The sequence below is a fragment of the Alexandromys fortis genome, unplaced genomic scaffold, assembly GCF_014885135.2.
Source record: "Alexandromys fortis isolate MF-2015 unplaced genomic scaffold, M_Fortis_MF-2015_v1.1 scaffold_582, whole genome shotgun sequence".
In the NCBI taxonomy this organism is placed as follows: domain Eukaryota; kingdom Metazoa; phylum Chordata; class Mammalia; order Rodentia; family Cricetidae; genus Alexandromys; species Alexandromys fortis.
Window position 1 is genome coordinate 1 of NW_026068467.1, and position 12,434 is coordinate 12,434.

The 12,434-nt window shown below is 43.0% G+C and overlaps 1 protein-coding gene across 1 annotated transcript; it reads right to left on the reverse strand.

Annotated features, from left to right (window-relative positions):
* Positions 1-2,418: 2,418 nt before the first annotated feature.
* Positions 2,419-12,046, reverse strand: LOC126495749 (cytochrome P450 4A11-like). The gene is made up of 12 exons (XM_050133353.1): positions 11,815-12,046; positions 10,872-11,004; positions 10,359-10,403; positions 9,769-9,896; positions 8,661-8,785; positions 7,758-7,918; positions 7,217-7,323; positions 6,945-7,135; positions 6,710-6,843; positions 4,974-5,038; positions 4,775-4,851; positions 2,419-3,238 (listed from the first exon to the last, which is right to left on the reverse strand). Exons 1-12 carry the CDS (start codon positions 12,007-12,009, stop codon positions 3,070-3,072), a joined length of 1,530 nt encoding a protein of 509 aa, XP_049989310.1. The 5' UTR covers positions 12,010-12,046; the 3' UTR covers positions 2,419-3,069.
* Between the last annotated feature and the right edge of the window lie 388 nt (positions 12,047-12,434).

The window sequence follows — 12,434 nt, forward strand, 5'->3', positions numbered from 1 at the left end:
TTAAGGACAATGTGGTACATTTACACAATGGAGTACTACACAGTAGAAAAAATAGTGACATCTTGAATTTTGAAGGAAAATGGATGGAACTAGAAAACATTATTTTGAGTGAGGTAAACCAACACAGAAAAACAATTATCAAATATACTCACTCACAGTTGGTTTTTAAAACATAAACCAAAAAAAAAAAAAAACAGCCAACAAAACACAATCCCAGAGAATTTAGACAACAATGAAGACACTAAGAGAGACTTACATAGATCTAATCTACATAGGAAGTAGAAAAAAACAAGATTCTTCTGAGTAAATTGGGATCATGGGGACACTGGAGAAGAGTTGAAGGAGAGAGGGGAGAGGCAGGGAGGGAAGCAGAGAAAAATGGAGAGCTCAATAAATATCTATAAAAAGGGTGGAAAAAGGAAAAGAAGAAGAAAAAAAAAGAGCCATTGGTCAGCCTTCCATACAAGGCAGTGGTAACACAAACTTTTAAGGCAAAGGACATAGTCAATAGGACAAAACGACAACCTGCAGAATGGGAAGTGATGTTCACCAACTCCAAATCTGACAGAGGTCTAAAACCAAAATAATGAAAGAACTCAAGAAACTAGATATCAACAAACTAAATAATCCAATAAAAGTGGGGTACATATCGAAACAAAGAATTTTCAATAGAGGATTCTCAAGGGCTGAGAAACACTTAACATCCTCAGCTGTCATGGAAATGCAAATCAAAATTTCTTTGAGATTCCATCATACAGCTGTCAAAACAACTGATCAAAAACACAAGTGACAGCTCCTGCTCGAGAGGATTGGAGTACGGGATGCTGCTCTGTTGCTGGAAGGAGTGAAAACTTGTATAGCCACTATGGAAATCAATATGGTGGTTCCTCAGAAAATTGAGACTCAATCTACCTCAAGACCCAGCTATACCACTCCTGGGCATATCTAAAGGACACTCCATCTTACCATAAGGGCACCTGCAGACCTATGCTCATAGCAGCTTTATTCATAACAGCCAGAAACCGGAAACAGCCTAGGTGTTCCTCAACCACAGAATGGATAAAGAAAAGTGGTATATTTACATAATGGAGTGTTACTCAACTGTTAAAAACAATTACATCATGCAATTTGCAGGCAAATAGATGGAACAAGAAAAATCACCCTGAGTTAGGTAACCCAGACCCAGATAGACAAACAGAGTATGTACTCACTTCTAAGTAAATATTAGCTGTTAAGTAAAGGATAATCATGCTACAATCCACAGACCCCCCCCCCAAAAAAAAACAAGTAACAAGGAGAGCTCAAGGAAGGACACACGGAATTCCCTGAGAATGAGAAATAAAATAGATCTTTTGAGTGGACTGGGGGCAGGTGAGAAAAGAGTGGGAACTGGGGAGCGATGGACTGAACAAGTACTAGGAGACAGAAGTAGATTTGGGGGGCTTTGTGGAAACCTAGTGCAGTAGGAACTCACTGGAATCTATGAGGGTGACCCTAGTGACTGCTCCTAGTAATGGGGAAATGGAGCCAGAACTGGCCATCTTCTGTAACCAGGGAAGGCTTCCAGTGGTGAAAATGGAACATCAACACAGCCACAAAACCTCTGACCTACAATTTGTGAGGTCTGCAAGACCTGTTTGGGAAAGGGAGTGCAAACCTGGTCCAACTTGAGGCCCACACCACTAGAGGGAGCCCATGGGAGACATAGCCTGGATGACCAGGAACATAGGCTCCATAGCCCAGGGACCTGGGATAGAACCAAACATGACTGGACAAACAATAAAATAAAAAGTCAATTAAATGATCCTTGATGGTATTTGCTATACTCATAGATTGGATCCTAGCCCAATCGTTATCAGAGAGGCTTCATCCTGCAACCGATGGGAGCAGATGCAGAGACCCACAGTCAAACATTAGGTGCAGCTCAGGGAACCTTGCAGAAAAGGAGGAGGAAGGATTGTAGGAGCTACAGAGGGGCACAGGGTACGATGAGAACATGGCTCACTGAATCAACTAAAAAGGGATCATAAGGGCTCACTGAGACTGAATTAACAAACAGAGTCTGTACGGGTCTTAGCTTGGTCCTCTGCATATGCTACAATTGTGTAGTTTGATGTTCTTGTGGGACTCCTAACGCGGCGGGGCTGGGGGATGTCTCTGCTCGCGGGAACCTATTCCTCCTCTTGGTTGACTCTTACAGTCTTAATTAGAGGGTTTGTGACTAGTTTTATTGTAACTCATTATGCCATGTTCGGTTGGTATCCCTGGGAGGACTGTCCTTTTCAGAAGAGAAATGGAGAAGTGGATCTCAGGGAGAGAGGAGGTGGGGAAAGGACTGGGAGGAGTGAGAATGGAGAAACTACAGGTGGAAAATAATGTATGGAAGAGGAATAATTTTTTCAAAAAAGAAAAGAAAGAAATTTGTATTGGAAAATGAATTTATTTACATTTAGATCAAAACAACATGATAAATGCTACTGATTTCCCTCCGTCCTTTTGGTAGCAGTGTTATCATTTTATAGAAAAGATATGAGGTAGACCTCAGAAAATTCATATATGTTAATTTAACCACAAAATAAGCTTTCAGAATTGTGCAAAGCCACCTCTTAAGAGTCAAATTCTTCTTGCTGACACCAGATATATTAGCCTTATTTTACTGCCAGTGTAGGATTTCTAGGGACATTTTAATTCCTTTGGGTCCATCTCTTCAATAGTCGGACAACCATAAGGAGGGACACAGGTGTCTTCTTCTAAAGTATCCATTTATCCATAGGAGCAATGGTTATAAAGGGTAAACTGAGGACAGGCAGGTGTTCAAGGGTTACGTGGTCAATCAGAGACATAGCCAGGTGGGAAACAGATATACAAACAATATTATAAGGAGTCTGGAGAGAATTAGAGAAAGGGCAGAAAGATGGGATGACAGGAGACATTATAGTCAGCATAGGAGAAGGGGTGTGGCCAGAAAGCAAGCAAAATAAGTGTAGAAAACCCAGGAACAAAAGCAGGTGATAGACAGCAAGTACTGGAGGCAGATGGCCTCCAAGGCTGTGCTTTTCTCCACTGGCGTTATTTTAGCTTCTTGAGATGAAGATAGATCCCATTCTTGGACCTTAGCACACTTCTTTGCACGACGACTGGAACCCTGGTGGGATCTGACTGCAACTCAAAGCGAAGCAGGGTCAGGGCCACAGCGACCTTCAGCTCATTCATGGCAAACTGTTTCCCGATGCAGTTTCTGGGCCAGGCAGAGACAGCAAAGTAAGATTTGTTCTTAGTTAATCAAGCATTGGCCCATGAGTCCCATTCAGAGCCGGGCATTAGGGTCCTCCTTCATGGTCCTAGACTGACTCTTGATTCTTTACTCTTCCAGGACTAGCTCTGACCCTGGTACTGCCCTCAGACACATGGCATATCATTTGAATAGTGCCAGCACTGTGGGGCACAGAGTCCTTCCACACGCGTCTTTTAATGAGTTAACAGTCAGTCAATTCCCCCACTAACAATCTCTGGATCTCCAGCCTGGATTCTCCGGTTTGGGGCAGTACACTAAGGGGTGGGTCACATTCCTGGACATTATTATCTTTACATAAAACATATAAATTAACCCAGCATTAGTGAAAAGTTGAACATCATCTTGGTGTTCCTCAAGCTGCTCCCTTAATCCTCTTCCCATTCGGGGTCAGAGTCATCCATTAGCCCTTCAAACTACCAGCATCTGTAGCCAAGTATCCTCTAGCCTCCTGATATCCAGCAGCTGTTCCTTATTTTGTTTTGTTTTTGAAGCTGGTTCAGATGAAATTTTTATTCCTGGATAAGCTTTATCCTAAAAATATTCCTTCCAGTGAAGCACTGCACCTCTAACTTACTCAATAGAAGTTGATTTGGCATTGTAGAAGTCACAGAACTATTGAATCAGAAGAGCATCCTTAGGACCCATTCATTATGAGGTTCGGGCCATTTGTGATCTACAGGATGAGGCCTGTAGATCTGGTGGGCTTCCGCAGCTGCACCATGCAGCAGGATTTCCTCAGGAGCAGTCCTATTGCCACCGCACTCCTAGGCAGGCCAAGCCTGTTTACTAAGTCCCTTCCCTCATGCCTAATTTTTCAAACAGGGAAAAACTATATAAAATTGCCAGAATTTTTGTACATGGTGAATACTTGTGAGGCCAAAGGTCAAAAATGTGTGAGATGACTGTTACTGTGTCAGCCTCCAATGATGTAAACTTACACATCCATGACTTTAACAGACGGACCAGCACAGCTCTGATTTTCAATATATTGAGATATGGGATGCTTCCTAACATGTCACACTACAGTATTAAATGTGTATGCTTTACATGTATTTCATATGTATAAGTGAGTGCTCAGAAGTTCTTTTTAGTATTCACTTGCTGAATTAATTGAAAAAATATGTTGGGCTCTAGTGAGATTTTGGGGAAAGAAATTCTCCCATCAAGTTTCTGACAATTGAAAAGAACACTTTAAAGTTGGTTCATGTGAAATTCTGAAAATTTGATATTCAAAACTCAGGGATATAAGAAAATATACTAATTTAACACAGAGTTTTTTTTTCAGTGACCACAGAGCAGTGGGTTAAATCTCTGAGTCATGTACTGAAATACCTTCTTTTTTTTTTTTTTTGAAACAGAAACACGTCATCTAAATGTGTATGAGAACTATTGTGTAAAGAGGCCTCAGAAAGCCCTAAGCAATGAGAAATATCAAACATTGGCCTATGTCAACCATGTCCACTAACCTATTCTCCTTACCTTGCTCCTCCTGAGAAGGGCAGGAAGGCATGGCTGTGACGGGCAGCATTTGGTGCAAATCTAGAAGGGTCAAACACCTGTAGAGAGAGCATGAGGGCCAGGACAAATGGGAGTTAAGACCCTGTTTCCAATGCATAAAAGAACAGAATGCCTGTATTATAAAGTGGGAGAGCATCCTCTCTTCCCAGGGTTTTCATACCTCTGGGTTTGGCCACAATCTTGGGTTATGGTGAAGGCCGTAGAAGGAGAGACTCACCATGAAACCTGTGGGGCAGGAAGGACATAGATGGGCAGGTAATTATGTCAAAGATACAGACATCAATGAGGACCCTAAGAGAGACAAACATAGTTCTATTCTACATGGAAGTAGAAAAAGCCAAGATCTCCTGAGTAAATTGGGAGCATGGGGACCTTGGGAACGGGTTGAAGAGGAGGGGAGAGGCAGAGAGGGGAGCAGAGAAAAAAATGTAGAGCTCAACAAAAAAACAATTAAAAAATAATAGCAAAAAAATATGCAGGGCTTTAGACCCTCAGGAAGTGAGGGATAAAAGTCCACTAACGGTTTGCATCCCATAAATCACCACAGAGCAAAATGTTCCTATTGGGGATGAGGAGCTGAGTAAAGAATCCATTAGAAAAAAAGTGCACCTAGCAATAATGAATCAAGGGGTCTTGCTTATGATAGGCTTATAAATGAAAACATATCCACAGCCTTCCACCAGCTCTGAATGATACATTAGCTCCTATGACACCTCTAAGACCCTTGTCCAGCCAAGGAAGGCACTGTTTTATATTCATTTGCAGAGTCTCAATGAGGCTAGTTATATTTCTTATGTTCACACAGCCTGGATGTATCAGAGGTGAGATCATACCTAGTGGTGAGTTAGTTAATTTGTGTTTGACTACCATAACAAGAAACTCAGATTGTATCACCATCACCTCTCTTCTTCACCAAATTATCTCTCTTCTTCACCCTTCTCTCTCTCTCTCATTTCTCTCTCATTTGCATTCACTCACAGACAAAACTTCATCCCCACAAGGACTTGTCTCATTCCTTTTTAGACCTGATTTTTTTTTTTTGGATTTTTCGAGACAGGTTTTTTTTTTTTTTTTGTTCCTGTCCTGGAACTAGCTCTTCTAGACCAGGCTGGCCTCGAACTCACAGAGATCCGCGTGCGCCACCACCTGGCTCTAGACCTGATTTTTTAAATTAATGGATGTTTCAAGGCTGAGAATGACATTTAACTAGTGGGTCACATTATTTCTCAAAACATTGCAGAGGAAAGCATTAGTATGTAGCAATATTTTGTTTGTAATCTAACAAATAAAGCTTGCCTGAAGATCAGAGTACAGAGCTAAGTCGCTAGTTAGCCACAAAAGCCAGGCAGTGGTGGCACACATCTTCAATCCCAGCATTCAGAAGACAGTGGCAGATGGATCTCTGTGAGTTCAAGGCTACCCTGGGCTACACGAGATTGAATCCATCTAAAGGAGAAACAGCTCACACAAAGGTGATCCCACCACTTGGGATCACAGGCCTATAATCTCAGCACTGAGGAGGTAGAGACAGGAGTGATCTGGCTGGGCAGAGACAGGAGATCAGATGCAGTCTGAGGTTTCATAGAGAGAGGATGCATTCCGTCTGAGGGTTCCTAGGGTCAGAATTGCCCCTATAGTCTGAGGAGTCAGCAGAGATAAGAGCCAGTGACTAGTGACTCTGCTTCTCTGATCTTTCATCATTAACCCCTATCTCTGACTCTGGGATTTTATCATTAAGACCAATTAGAATTCATCCTATATTAGTATCTGGGATTTTACAGCCTTCTTCCAGCTTCAGAGCAAAGATCCAATATAATAAGAAGTGAGAGACCAAGTGAGGTTGAGAACATCAGAAACACATGATTGTTTGGGGGCCTGGGTCTGGGGAGTTCATACCTTTGGGTAAAGAGCGTCCATCTGGGAAGGTGACAGGTGTGCTGAGCTCTCTGGCTATAGCTGGTACCGGTGGGTAGAGCCTCAGGGCCTCCTTGATGCACATGGTGGTGTAGGGCATCTTGTCCAGGTGGTCCCTGAAATGAGGCCCATCTTCAAGAGTCACACAGATCTGGGAGGGCTAGAAGGCCTCTCCTATAAGAAGGCAGGGGTCTCCCTCATCTTGAGTTTTTCTCACCAAGTGATAGCGGTTCCATCACCCAGAATGCTCTGCACCTCCTCCCTGCATTTCTGTTGGTGTTCAGGGTGCGTGGCCAGAGCATAGAAGATCCAGGAGAGTCCACTGGCTGTGGTGTCATGGCCCTCAAACATGAATGTGTCCACCTCTGCACGCAGGTCCTCATCAGACAAGCTCTTCCCATCCTGCATCTGAGTAAAGGCACAGGTAAGAGCAACGTTGGTATCTAATCTGTGTTTCTGGACCAAACCTCATCCCTGAACTCCACTCACTTTGGCAAGCAAGAGGATGTCCAAGAAATCCAAGCGCCTCTTCTTCTTGACCTTCTCCAGCTCTCCCTCATTCTCCAGCTGAGCCTTCCTCATACTGATCATTCTGTCTGTCCAAGGACAACAGTTACCAGCTTGAGGTAAACTTTAGTGCAATGCAAGTACTCTTGAGTCTACAATCTTTGTGTCCAGCAGAACCCAGGATGCATGTAAACATGAGTATGAGGATCAAGATTAAGAGTCTAATATCAGATTATTTAGGCCATGTCTCTATTCAGATTCACAGCCCACAGAAACAATGGCAAACATTGTCCCATGGGTCTCGCAAAGCATCAATAATGTAATGACACTGGTAATTCCTGGGAAGCATTTCGTGCTAATACCATAGCTCCCCAAATTGTGCTAAAGCAGCACCTCACACAAATGTATACCAGGTCCTACCGAGGGGCCAGGCCTGGTAGACTGAGCCTGAGGGAGGACACAATCATATTTTTGTCACAAGCCTGAGAAAGGAAGAGAGACTGGAGGGGAGGGAGGTCAGAACCTGTGTGTTCATGGGCAACCCGACAGGCACGGTAGAATGCACGGCCACTGGAGGACAGATTGTAGATGATATTACTCTGGTGAAAGGCAGTCCTCACTCTCGAGTGAACCCCATGAGTCAGCTCTTCAACCGCTTGAACGTAGGATCTAAAATTTCCGCCGCTTAAAAGGCACAAAACATTGGTCTCAGTGATGCCTGATTCACAGACATAGTAAGGTATCTGTAGATATTCCCCCAGTTGTGGGAACCTATAACACTGGGGTACAGACCACTTCTGTCTTATAGCAGTTTTGATCCTTAAGCTTTTGAAGATGGGTGAACACTCAGGTACTGTGGAATATTCCTTTACTGTGATTGGTCTAATAAAGAAACTGATTAGCCAATAGCTCGACAAGATAAAGCTAGGTAGAAAAACCAAACGAAGGACAGGAAAGAAGAAGGGTAGAGTCTGAGAGACACCAGCCAGCCGCTGAGGAAGCAGGACACGTAGAAAATGAAGTAACAAGCCATGAGTCACATAGTAGACCTTAGATTAAAAATATGGGTTAATTTAAGTGAAAGAGTAGTGAGGAACAAGCCTGAGCTATCAGCCAACCATTTATAATTTATATTAAGTAATCATGCCAGGTATTTGAGCAGCTGCTGGCTATTTGGGAGCAGGTAGTCGGGACAGAAAAACTCTGCCTACACCCGGGCTTCTGCACTCATTCTGCTATTGTTCCCATGGGTTCCTGTTTGGTGTCTGGGTTGTATCTGGCTTGGAGTTGAACTTGGCCCAGAACTGGGTCAGAACCTTGCTTATTGTGGCTATGAGCATCTGAGCTGTCCCTTTAAAATGTCTTCAAGTAAATTCACAACAGTTGGTAGCCCCAAGGATCACGCAGCTCAGGGGTGGTTACTTACTCATTCAGCTGGACACTGCCCTGGTAACCGAATGCACATTTCATGATTGTCTCCATGGTCATTAAGGAGACGTGTTGATAAATCTCCAGGGGGCTGTCCTGGCCAGCAAGCTGTTCCCACTTGTCCTGTGATAAGAATGGGGAATTACCTTATTTTCTACTAAATACCTGCGTTAAAGAGACTGTGGTCTTTGAATCTACAGATAATCTGATCAGAATCTCACATCTTTGAGATCAGCGGGGGAGGGGGGGAACAGCATGAATCAAAGTTTTATAATCTGTTGTCTGTTTATTACAAACATTTAGCAAAATTGAATACATCTTTTTATGATGTCAGATCATAGTTTTCACTTCTGTGAAAATACTTAGGACTTTTGATGAAATGGGCCTGGGTCGCCCTTCAGTTTTCTGATGGATTACGAGGCCCCTAGAATCAGAGGGAACACATAGATGAGGACACATGTGAGCGCGGAAGGAAGCCTGCTATGCCTCATCAGGACTATCACAGACTTTAATTTCTTCACTTACCAAAAATGTTCTGAGCACTGTGAATCAGAAATCAGGGTCTAACAGATGGTGATGGTGCAGAACATTTGGATAGAAAGGTGCTTGTCTTGAGTCACTCAAGATATCCAGGAAAAAAAAAAAAACTTAATTTTGTGACATCCTTGGAAGTTGTCCTTTCTGACAATGACGCTGGCGTTGCTCAGGTCACCCTGAAATGTACAGTTATGCTCTCTGCTGGGATTCCATTGTGATAAAGACTTTGGCCTATAATTACTGAGAAGCTCTCTGTCTTAGAAAATGATTCCAGCATGGCTTGGTCCCGCTTATGGTGACCGCTCCATTAATCCACACTGGGGAAACTCACTACAATGATGGGATGAGTGGCACTCCTTGTGACTGTGTGTAATAGGTGTGGTTGGGCCAGTGTGTGAGTGTTGAGTCATATGCACCGTGAATATTTGTATGTGTATGAAAGAATAATAACAGAGGAAATAAAATAGATAGATAGATAGATATAGATAGATGATAGATAGATAGATAGATAGATAGATAGATAGATAGATAGAGATGATACATTGACATATAGGTAGACAGATACTCACTAGCATCACATGGACAGAGTCTGCCATGATTCCCACATAAGACTTAAGGATATCATAATGGAATGCTGGAGTTAACATCCGCCGGTGTTGGAACCACTTCTTCCCTTCCAACAGGAGCAACCCATAGCCTAGGCCAGAGGTATGTATACATACTTGTTGGAGAAAGAGGGAACCAGAGACCATTTGGACATTTTGGAAGGAACTATGGTTTGAAATACGCAAAACAATTCCCAAAGAAGGTAGAATTTCTTGGGCAAAGGCTTAAACAGCATAATGCATTTCAGAAATGGAAGTCGTAGCGATAGGGTGGTGTGATTGCCATGATCGTGACAGGGGTGAGCTCAAGGTTGGAAAATAGCCCTGAAGAACAGAAGTGCCGATTGGAATTTCAGAGGAATGATGTGCCAAAAGTTGAAGTTCAGGTGGGCTCAGCATTAGAAAGAAGTGAGTCTGGCTAGAAGAAGAAAAATAAGACTTGATTTAGAGAGACCATGACAGAAGCCACAGACACCAGTTACCCTATGATATAAAGACAGTTGTTGGGATAACTAAGTGGGTAGTATTCTCAGTCCTGGTTTAGTCATACATACCAATCCAGGGAACAAAGAAACGATATGATTTTATAGGCTTTGGATCTGTAAGAGAAGACCGATATGAACAACTAATCGAAGATCAGATAAAAAAAAATCCCTAAGCAGACTGCTTTTCAGACTCTGACCTGTCAGGAACTCCGGATGACTTTCAGTGGCTATTTTATACACCCCCCTCATCCTTTTCTATCCAAGTTCTCAAAGCTGGCCTCAGAAAGCTGGCTTTATTGTTTCTGTCACTGTGATGTTCAGAAAGAAACACAAGTCATGTCTTCAAAGGAAACGAGTAAGAGTTTTATGGCTCTTCTGTAGTTAGTTGTGGCTTTAGTAATTCTGTGACCCCAGAAAATCAACAATTAGAGCTTTAACATCTAAGTCATTGTGCACATGTGGGTTAGACCAAGGAGAATGATTAACAGTACTTAGGAAGTGTTGGCTGAGTGCCATTCTTTCCTAGAATTTCACAGACCCAGGTTGTGAACCCCGCAGAACCACAATGCGGTTTGCTCTCACCTGATCTCCCCAGTATCAGCTTCATGTAGTCAGGGTCATAGATCATGACACTTGGGTTGTTCCCCCAAAACCACTTTGAGCAGGTGGTTGGGAATTTCTCTACCCATAAAAGTGTCTGCTGGAGATCCTGGTCCTTGGGGAACAGACACACAAAAAGAAATAATTTTGAAATAACCAGGTAATTACTTTACTATAAGAAAGGAGAAAGGAAGGACTTCCACAGGAACAACTTAGAATTTTTCAGCAGAAAGTGGGGCTCAGATCAGCCTGATGACCTGTATGCATTATTATCCAGACTTTTGCTGTGTCTTGAGATTGTCTTCACTGGGTGCTATAGCCTTGGATGGAGCTCTCCTCCTCATTAAGAACTTCACCCTTGGGTAGGAGCTCCACATAGTCTTTCTATTCGTGAGTGTGCTCAGTGCAGAAGTCTTGCCAAGTGCCTTTCCATACAGTCACTTACCAAATAGTACTCTACACCAGAGCTGGAGACACAGAAGCAAGGTGATGCCCACCCCATCCTTCAGGAAGCACCTTGCAGTCATTTCTCATGACTTCATATATGTGCCAGGTTCTGTGCTAGGTACTAGTGTAACTGAGATGCTGTTCTTGATGGTTAGGAGCTCATGGTAATGGGAGTGTGTAATAAAGCACAAAATTAAATCAATCCGCTTAATAGGGCAGTGCTTGCGTGATTCCCCCCGCCCCAAATCACCACTTCCAGAAATTACCTCAGTCTTGTCACTTGTATCCTGTACCTCATATCATTCCCCCCACAAAAAAGTCTGGTTCTTTTTATTTTTCCTCTTTGCCTTGACACATTTGAAATACACTGACAACAGATCAGCCCTCAGAAAGAGGCTGTACACTTATCTCACAAGAAGTAGACTGAGAAGTTCTCAGAGATCACATGCTTATCCTATAACAGGCTGAGTCTTCTTACCTTTATGATGTTCCCAAAAAGCCAGTGGGAAGGCGTGGATGGGAACTGCTGGAGGCACTTGAGGAGCCATTGTCTGTGTAGGTAGTATTGGGCAGCTTTGGAGAGCAGCAGCAGCAGACCAAACAAGGAGATCACTTGGAGGAGTCCAGAGATACCAAACATGTCTGTGATGTGGTTCAGCTCAAAGAAACCCATAATGGAATGGCCTGTGGATAACTGACTGTGGTTGAATTCCCTGAACACTTACCTTTAGGTATTGTGTAATTTGTCCCACCTCCCTGTGGGAGGGAAAAAGAAGAGGACGGGCATTGGCCTCAGGGTCCAGAGGTGATTAATCAAAAAGATCCACTTTAGCCAATAGTGAATTCAAAGCTGTTATATTTGAACTTAGAACTCATCAGACCATATTTCCTTTAGTCTTATGATCATGAGCAGGCACCTTGCAGAATATATGTCTGCAAGTCTACAACATATCTGGAGGTTTCTGGGCTTCAGAAAAGAAAGGCTCAAATCCCAAAGATGAGGCAATTTGCTTTATCTGTGGTAGCTTGGTTCACATAGCTGATTCTTGGATCTTTGATAGGGTGCATATGCTGCCCAATCAATACACCCTTATGTCA